Source organism: Trachypithecus francoisi, unplaced genomic scaffold (assembly GCF_009764315.1).
Source record: "Trachypithecus francoisi isolate TF-2019V2 unplaced genomic scaffold, Tfra_2.0 Contig00602, whole genome shotgun sequence".
NCBI classification, from domain to species: domain Eukaryota; kingdom Metazoa; phylum Chordata; class Mammalia; order Primates; family Cercopithecidae; genus Trachypithecus; species Trachypithecus francoisi.
The window spans coordinates 44,118-67,226 of NW_022680760.1; the positions used below are offsets into that span (position 1 = coordinate 44,118).

Sequence of the window (23,109 nt, forward strand, 5' to 3'; positions counted from 1 at the left end):
TAGGTATTTCTCCTAATGTTTCCCTCCCCTAGTCCCCTGTCCCCCAACAGGCCCCGGTGTTGATATTCCCCCGCCCTCTGTCCAAGTGTTCTCATTGTTCAATTCCCACCTATGAGTGAGAACATGCAGTGTTTGGTTTTCTGTCATTGTGACAGTTTGCTGAGAATTATGGTTTCCAGTTTCATCCATGTCCCTGCAAAAAGGAGCTGGTACCATTCCTTCTGAAACTATTCCAATCGATAGAAAAAGAGGGAATCCTCCCTAACTCATTTTATGAGGCCAGCATCATCCTGATTCCAAAGCTTGGTAGAGACACAACAAAAATAGAGAATTTTAAACCAATATCCTTGATATCATCAATCACATCAATGCGAAAATCCTCAATAAAATACTGGCAAACTGCATCCAGCAGCACATCAAAAAGCTTAACCACCACGACCAAGTCGACTTCATACTTGGGACGCAAGGCTGGTTCAACATTCACAAATCAATAAACATTATCCATCACATAAACAGAACCAATGACAAAAACCACATGAGTATCTCAATAGATGCAGAAAAGGCCTTCAACAAAATTCAGTAGCCCTTCATGCTAAAAATGCTCAATACACTAGGTATTGATGGAAATTATTTCAAAATAATAAGAACTATTTATGACAAACTCACAGCCAGTATCATACTGATTGGACAAAAACTGGAAGCATTCCCTTTGAAAACCGGCACAAGACAGGGATGCCCTCTCTCACCACTCCTATTCAACATAGTGTTGGAGGTTTTGGCCAGGGCAATCAGTCCAGAGAAAAAAAAAGGGTATTCAATTAGGAAAAAAGGAAGTCAAATTGTCTCTGTTTGCGGATGACATGATTGTATATTTAGAAAACCCCATGATCTCAGCCCAAAATCTCCTTAAGTTGATAAGCAACTTCAGCAAAGTCTCAGGATACAAAATCAATGTGCAAAAATCACAAGCATTCCTATATACCAATAACAGACAAACAGACAGCCAAATCATGAGTGAACTCCCATTCACAATTGCTACAAAGAGAATAAAATACCTAGGAATCCAACTTACAAGGGATGTGAAGGACCTCTTCAAGGAAAACTACAAAACACTGCTCAATGAAATAAAAGAGGACACAAACAAATGGAAGAATATTCCGTGCTCATGAATAGGAAGCATCAATATCATGAAAATGGCCATACTGCCCATGGTAATTTATAGATTCAATGCCACTCCCATCAAGCTACCAATGACTTTCTTCACAGAATTGGAAATAACTACTTAAAGTTCATATGGAACTAAAACGAGCCCACATGCCAAGACAATCTGAGCAAAAAGAACAAAGCTGGAGGCATCATGCTACCTGACTTCAAATTATACTACAAAGTGACAGTAACCAAAGCAGCATGGTTCCGGCACTAAAACGGATGTATAGATTAATGTAACAGAACAGAGGGCTCAGAAATAACACCACACATCTACAACCTTCTGATCTTTGACAAACCTGACAAAAACAAGAAATGGGGAAAGGATTCCCTATTTAATAAATGGTGCTGGGAAAACTAGCTAGCCATACATAGAAAGCTGAAACTGGATCCCTTCCTTACTCCTTATACAAATTATTCAGATGGATTAAAGGCTTAACTGTTAGACCTAAAACCATAAAACCCTAGAAGAAAACCTAGGCGATACCATTCAGACATAGTCATGGGTAAGGACTTCATGACTAAAACACCAAAAGCAATGGCAACAAAAGCCAAAATTGACAAATGGGATCTAATTAAACTAAAGAGCTTCTGCGCATGGCAAAAGAAACTACCATCAGAGTGAACAGGCAACCTACAGAATGGGAGAAAATTTTTGCAACCTACTCATCTGACAAAGGGCTAATATCCAGAATCTACAAAGAACTCAAACAAATTTACAAGAAAACAAACAACAAACCCCATCAAAAAATGGGCAAAGGACATGAACAGACACTTCTCAAAAGAAGACATTTATGCAGCCAGCAAACACATGAAAAAGTGCTCATCATCACTGGTCATCAGGGAAATGCAGATCAAAACCACAATGAGATACCATCTCACGCCAGTTAGAATGGTGATCATTAAAAAGTCAGGAAACAACAGATGCTGGAGAGGATGTGGAGAGATAGGAATGCTTTTACACTGTTGGTGAGAGTGTAAATTAGTTAAACCATTGTGGAAGGCAGTATGGCAATTCCATAAGGATCTAGAACTAGAAATACCATTTGACCCAGCCATCCCATTACTGGGTATATACCCAAAGGATTATAAATCATGCTACTATAAAGACACATGCACACATATGTTTATTGTGGCACTATTCACAATAGCAAAGACTTGGAACTAACCCAAATGTCCATCAATGATAGACTGGATTAAGAAAATGTGGCACATATACACCATGGAGTACTATGTAGCCATAAAAAAGGATGAGTTCATGTCATTTGTAGGGACATGGATGCAGCTGGAACCATCATTCTCAGCAAACTATCACAAGGACAGAAAACCCAACACTGCATATTCCACTTATAGGTGGGAATTGAACAATGAGAACACTAGGACACAGGGTGGGGAACATCACACACCAGGGCCTGTTGAGTGGTGGGGGGCCGGGGGAGATACACCATTAGGAGAAATACCTAATGTAAATGACGAGTTGATGGGTGCAGCAAACCATCGTGGCACATGTATACCTATGTATCAAACCAGCATGTTGTGCACGTGTACCCTAGACCCTAAAGTATAATAATTAAAAAAAATATAAAATAATAAACACTAAAAAAAATTGTCTCCATATCTGCAGTAGCAGAGGAATTGGGCAATGAAAATGGCAAGAAAAATATATAAAAGAGATAATAATTGCATCCAAGTAAGTTGGTCATTATTTGCTATTGACAAAATCAGGTACTTAGAAAATAAAAATAATAGACAAGCTCATAGATTTAATAAGTAAATTTAAATAATGTTGCTGGATACAACGTCAGTATACATTAAACCAATTATGTTATTAATATAGTTTGGATGTTTGTCCCCTCCAAATCTCATTTTGAAATGTAACCTCCAATGTTGGAGGCGAGGTCTGCTAAGAAGTTGTTTGGTCTGGGGGCAGATCCTTAATCATTGGTTTGGTGCCATTCTAGCTATAATGAGTGAGTTCTGACTCAGTTCACAGGAGATTTGTTTGTTTAAAGGAGTGCAACTCTTCCTCACTTTCTGTGTACTCCCGCTCAAACCATGTGATACTCGGGCTCCCCCCTTTCCTTCTGCCATGACTGTTAGCTTCCTGAGACCATCACCAGAAGCAATTGCCAGGACCCCACCTCTTGTACAGCCTGCAAAACCCTGAGCCAAGGAAACCTCTTTTCTTTATGAACTACCTAGCTTCAGGTATTTCTTCTTAGCAATCTCAGAATGAACACAATTATGCTCTACCATAAACAAATAGAAAACAAAATCAAGAAAATAATTTTATCAATTTCTTCACCTCTTTGTTTTTTTCTTCTACTTTTTTGAAGTTAAATTTGCTTTCTTTTGATTCTTAAGTTAAAAGTTTAGATCTTTGATTTTTACATGTTTATCCTTTTATAATACAGGCATTTAAAACTAAATATTTTTCTTTAAGGACTGCCTTGGTTGCATCTCAAAAATTTTTAAAATTCATTTTAGTATTTTATTTAGAATTATTTTCTAATTTCCTTCTGATTTCCTCTTTGACAAGCCATAGATTATTTAGAAATGTATTATTTTAATTCCAAAAATTTGGGCAATTTTGTCCATCTTACTCATTTGTAATTTGATAAGACTGTGTTCATAGAATATACTCTGTATGATTTTGTTCTTGTAAAAGTAATTGAGACTAGTTTTATAGTCATAGTATTTGTCTATTTCATGGATAATCTTTGTGCAATGTAAATAAATAAATATTCTGTAGTTGTCAAATTTTTTTTTTGTAGTTGTCAAATGTTGTCAGTCTATATGTCAATTATAAATGCCAACTAAGTCAAGGTGGTTGAAAGCATTGTTCCTATTTTGATTCCTAATCTTTGTTTGCACAAACAGAGGTTTTTGTGTCTTCTATCTACCTCCCTAGTTCCCACACCACTGGCATGACGTCAGGAAAAGTTCTGGAAAGAGAATCAGCTGGCAGGGTAAAGTAGATATGTATTATTCAGGGGGCCTCTATAGATTTTCAGGGGGCCTCTATAGATTGTCATGCATCACACAAGCCCACAGGGCTATTTACAACTCAGCTGCTTTGTCCTCACTCCGTCATAATCTCCCTTTCTCAGGCAGGCTTAATCTTCTACCCATGTTGAGATTCAGTAGATGGGCCAAAGAATAGAGTGGACACTTACTTGTCCCTGCTCACCTAAGTGGAATTTGGAATTTTTATATTATTTTATCTATGGCTCATTACAATTTAAAAGTAAGATTATTTTCCAGTTTATCCATTTAGTTTAGTCTGTATTTTTTTGTTCTTACAGTAAAATGACAATTGTTGCAATTTTCTACCTCCTAACTGGCATTATGGTTTATGATTTTTTCCACTCCATGTTGATAGTTCTACATTTTACTTAAAGCCCTATATATTATTGCTTTCTATGGCAATCCCACAATTTACCTTTCTTCTATCTAAATATTGAGAATTTTCTTTCTCTCCTGATAACATTTTTTATTTGTCATCATGGACATACAAGGAAAAATTTACTGAGACTGTCAAAACCTAGAATGGAAATACTGTATTATGCAAACTACTCATAGGTTTACACCAATATATGTTCACAGTGCCACATACACAGCACCAAATGTCATCCTGCAGTGTGCTGTCACTTCACATGCTGCATAGTTTTTATGATGTACACGAGTTTTATAATCAAGACAAATTCATCAGTTTTTCTTTTAGAATTTGGAAATGTTTTGGTTTTCCAAACTGTGGCTCAACAAATGACCAATTCCATATCTCCTTGGGCTCATGTAGGATTGTTTCTTAAGACAGATGTTTAGATGGGATTTTTTGTTGTTTTCATCAAGCATGTAACAATTGCATTTTGAGTTTTGATAGATACTACCACACTGCCATTCACTCACAATGCTAATATATGAGAGAACCTATTCCTGTAGAATCTTCTAAATCCTTGATTTTGAAACAAACTATTGTACCTGCCAATTTTGGAGAGGGGAGTGTTGGGAAAAGGACTTGTGGGGTGCCTGTATAAACTGGCCATAAAAATGTGGGACAATACGTTGTGGAAAGCCACAAAAGGCCTCCGAGGAGAAAAGTCTCCTAATTGCCATTATGTTCCCATGCTCAGAGTGAGACCCGCTCTCTTATCTGTAAACACTGTGTTCAAGGAGAAAGACCCTCCTTTGAAGCATTGGAATGTGGACAGACGTGCAGGCTCCTAGTTAAGCCCGCTCCTACTAGCTACTACTCTCCGATAAGTTAATGCTATTTGAGCACAAAGGAAATTCATTTAAACCTCTATTGCTATACATACCCCTATGATGCACTGCCACCCTTTCACTGTTTCGCCCTGAACATCTGCTTCTTAGATCTAAGTGATTGTACTCAATAATAGTGTGGAGACCAGAACTCTGAGCCTTTGGTAGCCTCCAGTTTGCAACTGGCCCCCTGGCTCCCACCTTTATGAACTCTTAACCTGTCTCTTCTCATTCCTTTGTTGCCACTGGACTTCAGGTACCCTATGGGTGGTGTTGAGGCTGGTCCCCAACTGGGGAGAAATAGTTTATTACATTGCTGTTTGCATTTGGATTTTTCGGTTCATTGGTGAGTTTGAACAAATATTTATATTTATTGCCTCTTGGAATTTCTCTTCAATAGTCAGTCTATATCCATTGCCCATTTTTCTGTGGCATTTGCATTAATTTATTTATTGATTAGCTAATATTTTTCTTGAGAAAGTTAGCCCATTGTCTGCCCTATATGATCAAAATTTTTCCAGAGCTTATTATACTTATTTTAATTTTGTTATTTTCTTCATGCAAAAAAATCTGTAATTTTCTTCAAATGTTTTTTCATTTGTGTCTTTTGGATGTTGTCTTCCTTACAAAGTCTTATTTTAAAAAAGAATTATTTTAATAGGTTTATTAAAGCATAATTTACATACTACAAAATTCACTCTTTGTATATGTAAAATGTAATGATTTTAGTAAATTAATGGATTTGTGCAATTATCACAACAATCCAGTTTTAGAACATTTCTGTCATGTCCAAAATTTCTCTGTTTATAATTAATTCCCATCAATACCCCAAGCACTAGGCACCCAATGATCTGCTTTTTGTGTCTATAAATTTACCTCTTCTAGATATTTCAAGTAAATGAAATCACACAACATGTAATCTTTTGTGTTCAGATATCCTCACTTAGTTAACATTATTGAAGTTCACAAGTTTTGTAGAATGTATCATCATTTTGTTTCTTTTCATTTATTTTCTCTTTTTTCATTTGTGTAAATTTATAAGGTACAAGTGTAGTTTTGGTACCTGCATAGATTGCATAGTGGTGAAGCCAGTGTTCTACAGTGTCCATCACCCAAATCACAGCCATTGCACCCATTAAGTGATCTCTCATCATCCAGAGTGCAAGGGTTGAAACTTGCCTTGGGAAAACTACCCTCATGTTCATGGTATGTCTCCTACCAGATAAGCCTATTTTTGTTCCCTTTTATTGTTGAATGATATTGCTTTTTACGGATGTAGTAGAATTTTGTTTATCCATTTACTAGTTACAGGATATTTGGATTGTTTTCAGTTTGGGCCAACTAAGGCAAAGGCTATTCTGAACACTTGAACACATATCTTTGTGAGGACATGTTTTTATGTCTCTTACATAGATTCCAAGGAGTGAAATTGCGGGGTCATGTGGCAAATATATGTCAACTTTTAAAGAAATTGCCAAATTTCCAGGTATTCGTAAAATCATACCTCCCACCAGAACACACAAGGGTTTAGAAAGTCTGTTTGTCTTCAAACATAATTATAATGATGATGATAGTATTAGATATAACATATGTCTTGTTAATTTTATATTTTCTCTTTATGTTTCAATTTTTATCCAACCAGGATCCACTTAGTGAAAAAAAATGAGTTTGGAATAGAGCTTACCAAAAACTGAAACTAAATATCAACTCTTTCTGTTTCTAGTTCTAGACTCTGTTTTACTAGCATATTTAATGAAAAAGAGAATCAGTAATAATGCATTTTTAGGCCAGGTGTGGTGGCTTACACCTGTAATCCCAGCCCTTTGAGAGGCTGAGGCGGTTTGATCACGAGGTCAGGAGATTGAGACCATTCTGGCCAGTATGGTGAACCTCGTCTCTACTAAAAACAACAAACTTAGCTGGACGTGGTGGTGCGCACCTGTAGTCCCACTACTCGGGAGCGTGAGGCAGGAGAATTACTTGAACCTGGGAGGCAGAGGTTGCAGTGAGCCGAGATTGGGCCACTGCACTCCAGCCTGGTGACGAGAGAGAGACTCCATCGCAGAAAAAAAAAAAGAAAAAACGCATTTTTAAAAATAAATGTATAGTATGTTTTACCATCTTACAGAGCTAGTCATTCCTTACTCTCCTTTTTTTCAAAATTTCCCTGGAAAATGTATTTATCTCATAAAATAACACGTCAGCATACTTGAGTTCTAAAAACAATCCTTTTTGCTTGCTTTTTTTTTTATTGTAATAGATTAATGGCTGACATTTCATACTCTCTCTTTCTCTCTCTCTCTCTATACATGTATTTCATACATATGTATTTCATATATTAAACATATGTATTTCATATATATATACATATATATTTCATATATATATATAATTATAAAACGACCCAAAACCCTGAATCGAGGATGCCTATAGGTCTTAATGTGGAATTTAACTACAAATACTAACAACCTAATGGTACCACAATCTGTCATTTCCCTACCCTGAAATCAATCTCTCCTACTCTATCCACCATTTCTTTACTTTTAAAATGTGTGATTTTGCTCCTTTTCTTCCATGTGCATCAGGCCCACTCTACCATTGAATCCTGGCTTGTCTGAGCCCGTGTGATCCCAGGTCATTCCAATGTGTGAGAAAGTGGGTACTGGGAACATTCTGGAAACAGTTTATTTGCTCCTTATAAAGGCACACAGAAAAAAGTAGTATCCTTTTTCTGCCTTGGGAGTTGCTGTGAAAGAATAAGAGACCTAAAGCTGCTGCAGTGTCCTCTGACCATCGCAGGAAAGCTGACGTGCTGTGTGTTAGAGAGATGAGCTATGAAGTTCCAGGATCGCTGGTGATGCTACTGGCCAGCTGAGTTGAGCAACCCTGGAGACAATCAGCCTTGGATCTATCGGCTATGTGAGGTAATGGGTTTAAAAAAAAAAAAAAAGCCTATGTATTAACAAACCTGCATGTTGTGCACATGTACCCTAGAACTTAAAGTATAATAAAAAAAAATTGAAAAAAAAAAAGCCCACTAGATGTGATTTCCTGCTCTTAGCAGCAGAAGGTATCTTCATTGAAATATTCATCTTGGCTGGGTGCGGTGGCTCACGCCTGTAATCCCAGCACTTCGGGAAGCCAAGGCAGGTGGATCACCTGAAGTCAGGAATTTGAGACCAGCCTGGCCAACATGGTGAAACCCATCTCTACTAAAAATACAAAAATTAGCCAGGCGTGGTGGCAGGCACCTGTAATGCCAGCTACTAGGGAGGCTGAGGCAGGAGAATCTCTTGAACCTGGGAGGTGGAGGTTGCAATGAGCCGAGATCACGCCACTACACTCCAGCCTGGAGGATAAGACGGAGACTACGTCTCAAAAATAATAATAAAAACAAAATAAAATAAAATAAAATAAATATTCATCCCACAGATTTTCATTCTACCTTAGAATTCCACACCACAAGTCTCATAGAAAATGAGACAAATCATTTCCTCAACTTAGGGAAGAAAGCCTATTTATTGCAACTCTGGGATCAAACAGACCAGACATAATTGTCAGCTTATTATATACCTATAGGATTTATAGTCTACAGGATTTCTATGCACTTGTACATACCTGCTATGCATGTACAAGTAACATGTAATATAGCTAAAAACAAAATATGCATAAAATATACATTGAATTTGATTGAAAATAAAATAACAGTTGTCTCTGACAGTAGAGAAATTATGCTCAAATGATTATTACTTTGAAATAAACTTTGGAATGATTATGTACTTTTAGATTGACATATTTGATACTTACTCTCAGATAGAACACAATGGAGAACCTCCATCTTCTAAATTTGTGTTCTCTGAAATCCATACAAATCCTTTGATAATATTGTATTATTGAAGTCTGGAATGAAACATTATATGCTAATTTAGTTATGGATACACGGTATTGTAGAATGGGTTAAGAAAGAATTCTGATTGACTTGCTGGCTGGCTTCCTATCTCATATTGGCCAAGTTGTTTCAGTTGTTATAGTCTGTTCTCAATTTTTATGCACTGCCTTTTTCAACGTTAGGATTACTTTTATTGACAAGTGAAAATTGTATAGTATATTTATGTTGTAGAGCATGCAGTTTTGATATATGCCTATAGTGTGGAATGACTAAATCAAGCTATTTAATATATGCATTACTCATGTACTTATGAAATATAGATAAAAACCATTATGCTATTGAGAAATAATCTTCCCTTTTTCATTTCTTTTTATTTTTTGTCTTTGGAGCCATGTGGAACAGATGATTTTTAACTCCAGGTTTCAGAAAATTTAATAATGTAATACATTTGTGGCACACAGGGGAGTACAGATGCACAGGAGGCCATAGGGTTAGGTAAAGGGGAGCACAACAGTTGAAGATGAGGCACTGCCATCAATGTTGGGACTTCAGGCCAAGGGCAGGAGCTGAGGAGGACATTTTCTCAGGGGGGACATTTTCTGCAGTTGCTGAACCAGTAGCAACCAGGTCCTGAGAAAGCTCTCCCTTGTGGAAGAATAAGAGCCAAGCGGGAAAGCTTTCCATCCTGCAAAGCTGGGGTAGAAGGTTTTCCTTGAATGTGGTCATCGGTACTTCAGCTCAGGAGTCCTGCAGAGACAGAGGAAGTGTTGTTTTCAGACCTGGCTCTACTAACAGCTTCTTTTCCCCACTTTGAAGGACTCAGATGAGAGCACTGCAGGAAGAAGAAAAACAAGTTCCTAAGTCTCCCTAAGCCAATACTCCTGCAGAGCACAGGCCTTTTCTAAGCGGAGAGGAGGAGTTTTGTGTAAATTGCCTGATCAGGAATTTAGATCCAAAGTCTTTCCTACTATTTCTGTCCCATGGCTTATCACCTCCAGCATCATTTTAGGAAACCGAATCTATTTCTAAAAGAGGATTAAAAGGTATTACCTGTTGGTTGAAGTCCAGCGTGTCCTGGGAAAAAGAGAAAAAGGTACACACTTAAAAGATATGGAAGCAAATCTGTCCTCCATCACAATGTCCCAGTCCCAGATCTCCCAGCTGAGATTCTCTAACACCACAACCCACACCAACCAGGGCAGAGAGGAGCGGAAACAGACCATGTGACCCATGAAGCGTGACATGTCTGTCACAGGATCCAATGTAATCACTTTAGCCCTAGTGGCTCCTCCTAATTTGCTCCAGGATCTCAAACCAAAGGACCCTTAACTAGTTAACCTTCCTCTTGCCTCTGCAGGCCACAAGCTAGTATGCTTTGACATAGTAACCATGCACTGATGATTTCTGGATTATCAGGACATTGGAGGTCATTTGTGGAAAGAAAGGCTTTATCCAGGGCCACTCATATACTGAGAACTAACCTCAGCAAAACCTTATTTCCTCCTCCAGAAAAGCCTGTGGAGAGACTTAGCTCCCAAAGGCTCCTCACCTTTCTGATTCCTGAAGTAGATGAACAGTCCAGCCCCAAGGAAGAGCAGGCCCAGCACAAAGCCCCCGACTCCACTCAGCATCTTGCTCTGTGTGGATTCAGACTGTGCTCCTGAGAGAGGAAGCCAGCTTTAGTGATTTTAATTCCAAATTGAACCTCTTTAATTGAGACCCTAAGATTCAGAGCTTTGAAAATGGGGAAGAAGGCTGCCCTACAAGAACTAAAATAACCAGCCATTTCTGGAGAAAAATAGGATTTCAAATCACACTGAACAGTTACAGGGTTCAGACATCAAACTCATTCAAATATTACAGCCTTGATGTAAGGCACAAGTTCAACATCTGATCCACAGAAAGCCTGAGACTCAATGAGGCTAAGTAGTTTGTCTAGAGTGACAGAGTTAATAAAAGGCAGAGCTGAGATCAGACTTCCCTTATGTCAGGTAGGGCCCTATACTTCTCCTCTTCCCAGATCACAACCAATAAACTCAGAGCAACAGCACCAGAAACTCAGTCTCAGACCCAGAGGCAGGGCCTGGAGCCTGGGGAGAGCGGGTGACCCTGACCTGTGACATCGCGGGGAGGTTCAAAAGAGGGACAGCCTCTACTGCCTGGCAGGCTAGACTGCTTCTCCAGGAGGTACAGGTGTTTCTAGAAACACCTACAGGGCTACCCCCAGTGACCTGTGCTAATGGAGATGAGAACATGGAGCAAATGAAAATAGGATGTGGGAGAGGAGAAACCTGACAGCCAGGGATTAGTACAGTCCCCTTCTTGGTGGGTGAGAAATTTATGAAGTCAGAAAGCTGCTCACTCCATTCCACTGTGAGAGGGCTCATCACGCTTGGGTGCTCCACTTGGCAGGTGTAAACCTCTCCACTCCGAGGAACTGTTTCCAGCATCACCAGGGTCTGGAAGGTCCAGTCTCCATTGTGGATCAGGCCTGTGGACACCACCCCAGCCTTCTCTTCCTGACCGTTCCGGAACCACCTGACTTCAATACTGCCTGGATAGAAACCGTTCACAGAGCAGACCAGGAGGGTGTGGTGCTGTAGGGGCTGGGTCTTTGAAGGATACACAGTCACTTTAGGTTGGACTAGGAGAAAAAAACATAGTGGGAATGAGTCAGGAAGACAGAGTGTCTCCTTGTTTGGCTATTTTTCTACTTCTCTGTAAACCCAGGCTCTGGCGTTGACCAGGCCTCCAGCACAGCTGGCCATGTGGCCTTATAGTGTCAGCCTGGAATTTAATCTTGATAGTGAGGACCCATTAGATTTGAGAGATGTGAAAAATTATATTTGTTTCTTCATAGCTTGAAATTGGCATGCATTGTCAAACTGTTTACAAATCTTTGAAAGTAAAGAGTATAGTAATTAAAACTGATATCTGAGCTAGGTTGCCTGGTTCAAATTCAAGGGCTGCCTTTTACTGGCTGATCCTGGAAGAGTTTTTCGATTCTTCTGTGTCTCAACTTTGTCACCTACAATGAAGGACAATTATACTAATTTACCTTCTGGGGTTATATGAGGATTAATGCACGTAAAATGTATAAAACAATGACTAAGGATAGCCTTCAATTTATGAGGTCAGAAATTTCTTACTCCATTCCACTGTGAGAGGGCTCATCACACTTGGGTGCTCCACTTGGCACCTATTTATCATCCTTGTACACCGTGACAGAAAAGTATGATTTAAAGCAATGTGGATAGATAAAGGGACAGAGTTGGGTACATGAGGAAACCGAGTATGAAGTTTTAGGAATACTGCCGCCATGCACTCACACCTTAGAACACCACAGAAATGGTTCTGCCCCTGGGAAGATGGGAAAGACAGAAATGATTCTCCAAATTTTTACGTTCCTAGAAAAGCATGAGTCCTGAACCAGAGAGAAGGATTAAGGAATGTCATTTTAGTTTTGAAAGTTCTTATATATACATTTAGCTGATCAATGCATCTCCCGTGCAACACAGCATATTTATTATTAGGCCTATCATTGTGAAATGATTTTTCCTTCCAGAATGACATTTGGATTAAGGCAGGATCTGGGACTCGTTACTTGGGGTGCTTATGCCCAGGAAAATCCCTGACACTAGCAGACTCTCAATAAATGCAATTTTTTTAGAAGTAAGGAGAAACCTAGAGACAACAATACCACAAAATGGTAGATTTAAGATGGATTGTAAATCATTAATCAAAATTTTGCAATGTATTTTATTAAATAAAAATGTTCAAATTCTTAACATGGAAAAAATTTTCAAAATCAACATACCACAAACTGGAGCAAATGCTGAATCAATATCAATAAAGTGTTAATAATCTTACAGTACAAAAAACCCACAAAGTCACTGAGAAAAATACTAAGCCCTCGAGATATTAGACAGTACATCATTGTCCATTACCTGCCTAATACGATAGGGAATTCTTAGAGCAGTAATTGTAACTGGCCAATAAATAGGTCAAAATAATTCAAAGGAATTACAAATAAAAAATATAAATTAAAAATTAACCAGAAACATACATTTTCAACTTTTGGTGAGTGTCATAATAAAGGTCAACAAAGGGAAAGTGAGGTGAGTTGTGTCACAACTATTACACATAAAAGAATAATATGTAACTACTAGAAAACCATTAGCATTATAATAAAATAGTAACTGTTAAAATTTTAATCAAAAAGTTAGTTTCACGGTCATTTCAACTATGTAAAAATATACACACCAAGAAAACAAACAAAAAACTAGCAAGAAATTTAGACCTAAAGAAGCTTCAGAGGTGCCTCAGAGGTCTCCTCAATTCCCCTAGAAATTAATCTAATGCTTTTGCAAACAAACACCACACACTTTTATTTCAGAGATTACATGAAGGGTGTGTGCCAGGGACAGTCTGGAACTGGCCTCCTCACATTATCCCAAACCTTCCATACCCCTCAGCTCTCCTCCCCTAAACTTCACCCCAACCACACACCCCTTACATTTCCCTTCCCTGCATCTCTGAAGACCCAGGACAATCAGGTCTCCTCTCTCTCCAGACCCCTGCACCCACCTCCCTTGTCACCTCCCACAGACACAGAGGCCTCCAAGAATAAGAAGAAGCCCCCTCCTGCTTCTCCTCCCACAACAGCCACACAGACAAATCCACACTCTACACACACGCCTGCGCCCTCAGAACTCCTTGGTCAGGATAGAGAGGATTCTAAATGCTCACAGATGGTGCGCGCGCTCTCTCTCTCTCTCTCTCTCTCGCTCTCGCTCTCGCTCTCTCTCTCTCCTCTCTCTCTCCTCTCTCTCTCTCTCACACACACACACACACACACACACACACACACTCAGATTCCCAGCTCACAGGGACCAGGCCCCGCCCCCGCCGCGCTCACCTCGCCGCTGCACTGTGAAGCTCTCACCAACCCCGTAGTTGTGTCTGCAGAAGTTGTCCACCGCGGCCCGCTTCTGCTCCAGGATGTCCTTTTGGCTGTTCCAGTACTCGGCGTCAGGCCGCCCCAGCTCCGTCACCGCCCGGTACTCCCCCACGTCGCTGTCGTAGCGCAAGTACTCCTCCTGGTTATAGATATCTCTGTGCAGGTACCGCACCCGCTCCGTCCCGTTGAAGAAATGACACTCAAACTTATCCTGCTTCAAGAAACGTGCTGTGGGGACAGGAACGATCCGGTCACAGGGGCGGCCTCCGGTGAAGACACTGACAGAGACGCCGCCATCCGGGACTACCTGGGCGGGGTGCCAGCACTGGGAACCTTGACTGATCCCAACCACAAACCGACCACGCGCAGCCCAGGGGCTCATCCTCCGTCTTCCTGAGGCGGACAGAGACCAGGGGGACCAAGCAGGAAAACCCCCTCTGATCCCCAGGCTTTTGGGATCCCCTCCCTGCCTCCAGCCTGTTCTGGAGACCTCCAAGCAGGAGCTGGAGGAGGATCCGCCCAGCACCTCAGCCCTCGCCGCCTCCTTCTGGGAGCCTCCATCCCAAAGACACTCTCTGCTCCTTCCTTCATCCCACAGGCTTTACCCGTTCCTTAACACCCACTGCATTCACCCTGTGAACACTTCCTTAGTGATGACCTTGTGCCTGGCCTGAGCTGCCTCTAGGAATCCAAATGAGGGAAAACAGACCTCTCCACTCCGCTGGGGAGCTTAAGAGCAGTGAAAGTGATGACCAAAAACCAAACACACAAGAGCTTAGACAGGAATGAGAAATGTCGAAAGTGTGGAGTTCTAGAACAGAGAATAATAGGATGACCTCAATTACATGAGGGTGCCAGAGAAGGGCCCTCTGAAGAGTGACAGTTCAGATGGGACTTGACAGGTTAAGCAGGTGTGAGCCAGGGGGCGGAGTGGAGCCTGTGTGTTTGTTTGGACAAAATGGGGGAGATACACTTCAGGTTTAGGAAATCTCATGTACAAAAGCTTGAATTGATGAACTTCTTCAAGAACTAGAACAAAGTTCACTAAAGCGGAGAGGCTGAAGGGGAGGAGGGTAAAAGATTAGACTGGAGACATCACAAACACCAGGCATTGAAAAGCCTCTTGGGTGGTGTTAGGATTTGAGATTTATACTAAAGACAATACGAAAGTATCAAAGAATTTTAAGGAAAATAAAACCATGATGCCCGTAATGTCCGCAAACCTTCCTTTGCATTTCTAAATCCACAAGGCTCAGATATTCGGTAAAAGAAATTTGTTCATAAAACTCATTTGGCAAATTTCATCTGATAGAGTAAGCGGTCAAAAGTGTCTCAGAGCTCTTATTGGTGACATGAGCTTCTGCAGTTTCAATACATGTAAACATACATACATATATGTGTGTAAATATACACATATGTAAAACACTATATATTTTTGATGTTTTTGTCTTTATGTTTGATTGAAATGTAAAACCGACAAAAATAACTGAAAAATAATCCTCTGGATAAAAGTGAAATGAATAAATAAAAGCATTTTACATTGTGAATCACATCAAATGTAGAATCACTACAGAACCCTCAGGCATGTTAGTGAAAAATAATTGCAGAGTGACTTATAAGGGCAAGTTGTTGAAAGTTAATAGAGATAGTGCTGATCAACAACTCATGAAAATGTTGAAAAATATTGCATAAGGCAAAAAATAAATATGAAGCTATTAAACTTGCATTGACTAAATGGATTCAACAAGAAAGTGGTTGAATTTATGCAACTGTCTAGTTTTGTATAATGGAACAAGCAAAAATAAACCATAAAAAACTGAATTGGATGCTGAGGGTATAAAAGATGTGAGTCTAGAATTTTCAGAAAGAGCACAGTGTGAATCAGTGCTCTCAGCCTCAGCACTACGGACATTTTGGACCAGATAATTCTTTATTGGTGACGGAGGCTGTTCTGAACATTGTAGGTTCTCTAGCAGTGCCCCTGTCTTCTACTCATTAAATATCAGAAGAAACCCCTGTTGTGACAACCAAAAATTGCTCAAACATTGCCACAGGTTCCCCAAGGGTGATGGGAGGGGGGGCAGGGGTGGTGAACTATCCCTGGGTAAGCACCACGGGTGTGAACCATCTGAAAAAATCTGTGTTGAACCAGCCACTAGTAGTTATGGAGCAGCTGAGAATTACATTGAAAAATATCTGTGAATATCTTGGTCCTATATAAAACAAATGTTTCATAGAATTCTGGTCCCAATACAGTGCTATCTTTCCAGAAAATGAACTTGTTGAGAACCAAGTTTTACTGATTTCCTTGCATTACCAACCATCACCAAATCATATCATTTATCTTTCATATCGTCTTCTTTCTTAATTTCTGTGCCACTGGTCCACTAATTACATGTGGTAGTGAATCACAACCACAGCTATTTTGTTCCCATTTAATGTCCCAACTTACTCATGTCTTTCAGTCTCCTACTCCCAACAATAGTAGCAGACATCAAATAACAGCCTTGGCCAGAGGTAGAACTCTTGGTTTTGTAGTCAAGTCCCCTCAGAAAGGGAGAAACCAAGAAAATGACATTCTCATACTGACGGTTTACAAAACATAAGCATGTCCCCAGACTGTGTGTAGAGACCTTCACAAAGCTCCCTTTGCCCTTTAGAAATGATGCAGAGAGGTGTGCACCCTGGATCAAATGATGTCTATCTTTTTATCCCTAAATTATCTATGCACTTTCTTTACAGAGAGAACTTTAAAAAATAAACATTTGTCAAGTCACTGTCACTGTGGCTTGCATGGTTAGCACTGTAATCCATGTCCATGTGTCCCACCTAGGTTGACAGATTGGGCAAATAAAACCAGAGGATGCCCAGCTACATCTGGATTTCCAATAAATTATGGTTGTGTATCTGAAATTCTGATTTAACTAGGAACCTGTATGTTATCTGACAACCCTAGCCCAACTTGCTAGCCAACCCTCAGAAGAAGGAATGATTTAATACTTACTCGTGTTCTTCAACACATGCCTATGATAGACATATAGAACTTTTAAAATGATAAATGCAAAATGAATGAAAGTTCCTCCTATACATTGGAACTAGAAGCCCTTGCATCTCTGCCTCCACTCTAAGAAAGAACCTGGTACATATGAATATTAGAAATTTTGTCAATAATTCAGACACAATCAAATCACTACTCACTAATGACAGAAAAACTCTCATATTCTAGAATCTGAAAATATGAATTGAAATATGACCTCTTTTAAATGGGTCAATTTTTGCCAACCATAAGCCTATTTGTAATCTATCAAATGTATTTTATAATAATCCTCACAGGATTGTTTGTAAGTATGAAATTTAATAATGAGTCTTCTTAGCAGTGATCACATATAAACACTCACATGTATTCCCATTTTAATTTTCTGATCCCTATAACTGGAGCTCACATTATTTTTTCCATTCCATGATTCTAAAGCAATTACTATCTTCATTATGATTTTGCAATTGTCTTCCATTCTTCTATTAGTTTCATAAAGAATTGTCATTCTGAAAACATAGGGCAGGAACACTGGTTTATGTCTAATAAAGCAGTATACCTGAACAAATCTCACACAAAAGGCATCTGCTGACATAGAAGAAATGGACACTCTACATGCTCAGATTTAAACTGTAATCTGATTTCTAGCACCAAATTTGTGATACTAGGTTTTCCTTATACCTTTCAATTTTAGATTCCAGAGATGTATATGTTTTTAAATACCACAGATACAACAGGATCCTTATTGAAATTGAATACTGAAATTCATAGGCCTGGTACACAGTCACTGCAAAATGCTACATGGCATATACTGATGGCGACTGGATTCATTTTATTCATTACTCCATTCTCGTGACCTGGAGTAGTAACCGGTATATTCAAAGTCACTAATAAATATCGGCTGTGTGAAATATTGGCTGTGTGACCTTTTGCATGAGCAGTCACCACTGCACACAGGGACCCTCTAGTATTTCCCTGCTAATCATGACTGAGCATCTCTGCTTCACAGGTCCTCCTGCTTCTCTTCAGCCTCTTTAGCCTTTTCATTTCAATCCAGCTGGCTCCCTAAACCCAGAGCACAGTCCTTCCTGAAGCTCACTACTCAAAACAGTCAACCTTAACCTCATCCTCACTTCTACTCGCTCTTCAAAGGGTCTAATCCATTTTCCTACCTGGATACTCCACTGAGTGCAAATATCAACTCCACCAATCCTAGCAGTTTCTCCTCTCTCACATTCTCACTTCCCCCTCCTCTTAGTGGTACTCATCACAATTGGTCTCTCTCGTCTCCTTGGAAAAAAGTCTGTTTTCCTTGACTTACACATATGATGTAATCTTGTTTTATTTTCCAACATCCCTGGGTCTTTCTCAGTCCCCTTTGCTGGCCTGTGCCCTTTTCTTTTTTCTCCAGACAACCTATCTCCCTATGTACCTCTTCCACTCCCTGGAATTTAACATAGAACACGTATTGATGCCGCCAACATAAATACCTCCAACCCTGGCCTCACCATGAGTCTCCTTTTTTTTTTTTGAGATGTAGTCTTGCTCTGTCACCCAGGCTGGAGTGCAGTGGTGCAATCTTGGCTCAATGCAAGCTCCATCTCTGAGGTTCACGCCATTCTCCTGCCTCAGCCTCCCAAGTAGCTGGGACTACAGGCTCCTGCCACCACTCCCGGCTAATTTTTTGTATTTTTAGTAAAGACGGAGTTTTGCCGTGTTGGCCAGGATGGTCTTGATCTCCTGACCTTGTGATACTCCCACTTCGGCCTCCCAAAGTGCTGGGATTTCAGCCGTGAGCCACCGTGCCCGGCCCACCATAAGTCTCTTAAATGCCATTGACCTTCTGATTGCTCCACACAAATGTCAATAAATTATCTGAAACTTAAACAAAACTTTTATTTCCAACCACCTACTTCAAATCATTTCCTCCCATAATTGTTCCTATCTCAATAAACAACACCGCCACCCACTTATTGGTCAAAACAAAATCCTTAGGAATAAGTTTGATTGTTCCACCCCCTTTACAGTAACCCATTAACAAGGTAAGCAAAAATACATGCCAACTCTGTCCACTTTATCTTTTTCACTGTCTTTATCACTAATGCACTCCATGAAGCCACCAGCCTGTTTTCCCTGGAGAATTCCCTGCTGTGCTCCTAAATAGTCTTCCTAACCACTTGTCAACCCCAACAATCCAATCCCCACAGAGTAGCTAGAATTAGTTTTAAAAATTCAATATAGGCCGGGCACAGTGGCTCATGCCTGTAATCCCAGCACATTGGGAGGCTGAGCAGGCAGATCATGAGGTCAAGAGATCAAGACCATCTTGCCCAACATGATGAAACCCTGTCTCTACTAAAAATACAAAATTACCTGGGCGTGGTGGTGCACTCCTGTAATCCCAGCTACTTGGGAGGCTGAGGCAGGAGAATCACTTGAACCCAGAAGGCAGAAGTTGCAGTGAGCCGAGATTGTGCCACTGCACTCCAGCCTGGTGACAGAGCAAGACTACATCTCAAAAAAAAAAAAAAGAAAAGAAAAAAAAAAAAAAAAAAGAAAAAAAAAGAATATAAATTGACTCTCCTTGTAACCATCCAGGAACTTCCCATATCTATTTAAATAAAATTGAGGCCATGCACAGTGGCTCACGCCTGTAATCCAGGCACTTTGGGAGTCTCAGATGGGCAGATTACCTGAGGTCGGGAGTTGAAGACCAGCCTGGCCAACATGATGAAACTCTGTCTCTACTAAAAATACAAAAAAAAAAAAAAAAAATTAGCTGGGCATGGTGGTGGGTACCTGTAATCCCAGCTACTTGGGAGACTGAGGCAGGAGAATCACTTGAACCCGGGAGGCAGAGGTTGCAGTGAGCTGAGACCATGCCATTGCACTCCAGCCTGGGCAACAAGAATGAACCTCCCTCTCAAAAACAAATAAGATTAAATATATAAATTAACTAAATAAAATAAAATTCAATTTCTTACCATGGACATCAGAGCCTAATATGATGAGATTCCTGACTTCCTCTCTGCATCCTACGTCATCTTCTGCCACTGCGTTTCCTTGCTTGCTCACTTCAGTCCCTCTTGCCTTCTTTCTGTCCCCGCACATAATTTCCCACACCAGGCTTCCCTTGCAATTCTGTCTCCCTGGAACTTTCGCCCTTAGATCTTCACATGACTGTCTACTTATTTTGTTGTCTCAACTGGATGTCACTTTCTCAAGTAGAGCTCTCTACATATATGAACTAAAGTTGGGTGAATCCATGTCTCTCTTTTCTACAAACCTGATGTCTTTTCTTCAGTGCACTGTGACTCTCTGAAATTTTCTTGTTTGTTAAATGCTTATTGCGTTAATGTCTATTTCCTCTGCTGTTGTGTGACTTCCATGAGAGTAGGGACCCTTTCTATTTCACTCAAATAGAATGATTTGAACCTAGAAGGGAGCCCAGTACACAGTAGCTGCTGAGAAAAATAAGTGTGGTTTCCATGAATAAACCAGGCTACGGGAACTGATCACTGTGTGGATCCTGGAAAGCCAGAAGGGGCTCAAGCTCCAGCACTCTTTCATTTTGATGTCACACTAGACCCCTTTTCCTCCCGGTGAGAAATACAGGCAAACTTCTTCTTTCCCATCCTTCCAGTTGGAAGAAGAATTCACAGATAAAGAAACAGTGATTTAAGAAAAAGGAAATTTTTAAATTAAGATTCATTGCTTGGGCAATGAATTCACCGGGCCTGGGCGTGGCAGCTCACGCCTATAATCCTAGCACGTCATGGGGGCAAGGCAGGAGGATTGCTTGAGTCCAGGAGTTTAAGACCACCCTGGGCAAAACAGCAAAAATCTCATCTCCACAAAATTAGTTGGGCTTGTAGTCTCTGTTACTCTGGAGGCTGAGGAGGAAGGATCGCTCGAGTGTTGGAGGCAGGGGTTGCAGTGAGCCTAGATTGGATCACTGCATTACAGCCTGGGTGACAGGCTTCCCCCCCAACCCCCCACCCCCCCAAAAAAAAATCTCTCTTTCATTGGATCTCCTAGTGCTAAGGGTCTGTGCAAGCTTTAGGGATATCTGGATATGATGACAACATAGCTGGGGAAAAATAGAAAGAAACTGGAGGGAGAGGTAAGCAGACATGGCTAATTAAGGAAAGCTGAGGGCATGATGGGTCAACCTATGAAATTTAGGACAAGACACCAGTAAGACAATGAGTTCCCAAGACTTGATCATTAACTTTCAGCCCTATGAGATGTGAACAATGTCCACATTCTCTCCTTAACCCCACACAGAGCATATAGTTTGAACCTTATCAAATTTCTGATATTTGACAATTTTTGACTTACCAAAATTGAATTTCATATAATTTGCCTTATGTTAGTTGAATCTCTTCCTGTCATGTCTAGTCAGAGCATGTAGGAGATGTAGGAGAAAATAGTATAGAAAGGTTAAAAAAGATTCATAATAAACTCTAACCTGGGCCAGGTTTTTAGAGGATGCCTTAAGTTCTTTAGGCATCAAAGAATACCTCATAGATGCTCTTTAACTGTAGGATGACTCAAAGTACTAAAGATCTCAGCTTCAGCTCCAAGGATTTTTCCCCATAAGAAAGAAAGAGCACTAAGCATAACTTCTGTCAGAGACCTTGCACACATTACAGGGATACAGGCTTTATGAACATTGGAGTTCAGAAAAACAAGAAAGGAGATAATGGGGAGGCCAATGGGTCCATCCTCACATATGAGGAAGAGGGGCCAATATCACAGGTTCTGTCAAAGGCATAACACAGGATTGTCTAGGAGAGACACTTTGAATTCCCTGACTCCCACAAAAATTTCAGGAAAAACCTCCTTTTGTCTGACAGGTCAACATAATAAAGGGAAGTGCTGTATGGGGAATTTATTTTAGCATCTTTATTTTTAAATCCTCTAAGGACCCTGAGGACATGTGATGCGAAGGTTATATTGGTGGAGATGTGAGAAGAAATGGCCTGTATGGAGGCCCCTTACACAGTCTCATGGAGATGGCAAGTAGCCAAGCTCCTTTTGTGGTGGAAATATTTGGGATCCAATGATAAAGATGGGCAATCTCTGAAGAAAACATCACAGTTTCTTAAGGGACATGGTCTGGGACAATGTTAACAAAACTCCCTATTTTCCCCACCCCATAGTAGCTCAGAACCCACAATGTGCACTTATGTCGGGTGTCCCCAGCCAAAGCCAGTGGGGAGCTCAGCACCATCAGTGTCACTATCAGAGCTGCCATGCAGGACCCTCCAGGGAGCTTTAGACACACCATGCTGGAGAACAGGACAGGACCAGGGGCCAGAGGAGCAGACAAGTCTCACTCAGGGAGAACTATGACCCCCTTCTACCCATATTCCAAATTATAGGGAGGAACTTACTGATTTCCTTGCTCCTGGATTGGGTAATCTCGTGTTGGAGAACCAATCAGCATCTGAGTTCAATAGCATCATCAGTCGCTGGTCAGAGATGCTGTATGAAGGTCCTCTTCTGAAACAATTTCCTTCTTTAAAGGATTGTTTTAATTTAGTACCTGAAAGATTTGAAGCAGTTGTGTGTAAAACACTTTAACTGGGGCGCTATTTTTAGCCAGCTCTGTGCTGGTCAGTGATGTGTTCACAAGTTTGAGCCTTGTAAGAGCATTCATTTCCCACTTGACAACAGAAGTATTTGCAGGAGTGAGTGTGTGAGTGTGTTTAGGAGTAAAGGAGATGGAGGGAACATGGTTGCAAATCAGGA

The 23,109-nt window shown here is 40.4% G+C and overlaps 1 protein-coding gene and 1 long non-coding RNA gene across 3 annotated transcripts; one reads left to right on the forward strand and one right to left on the reverse strand.

The window, feature by feature from the left end:
* Window positions 1–5,358: 5,358 nt before the first annotated feature.
* Window positions 5,359–13,712, forward strand: LOC117086968. The gene is made up of 3 exons (XR_004438635.1): window positions 5,359–5,370; window positions 8,181–8,186; window positions 13,626–13,712. It is a non-coding gene; the product is annotated as an uncharacterized LOC117086968 (long non-coding RNA).
* On the reverse strand, window positions 9,551–22,747 carry LOC117086946 (HLA class II histocompatibility antigen, DR beta 5 chain-like). Of its 2 annotated transcripts, XM_033216636.1 has the most exons (6): window positions 22,546–22,747; window positions 14,277–14,546; window positions 11,721–12,002; window positions 10,908–11,018; window positions 10,409–10,432; window positions 9,551–10,105 (listed from the first exon to the last, which is right to left on the reverse strand). In XM_033216636.1, exons 1-6 carry the CDS (start codon window positions 22,643–22,645, stop codon window positions 10,092–10,094), a joined length of 801 nt encoding a protein of 266 aa, XP_033072527.1. In that variant the 5' UTR covers window positions 22,646–22,747; the 3' UTR covers window positions 9,551–10,091. The 2 variants fall into 2 exon arrangements, with proteins under 2 accessions (XP_033072527.1, XP_033072536.1); XM_033216645.1 differs by lacking the exon at window positions 10,908–11,018.
* Window positions 22,748–23,109: the final 362 nt, after the last annotated feature.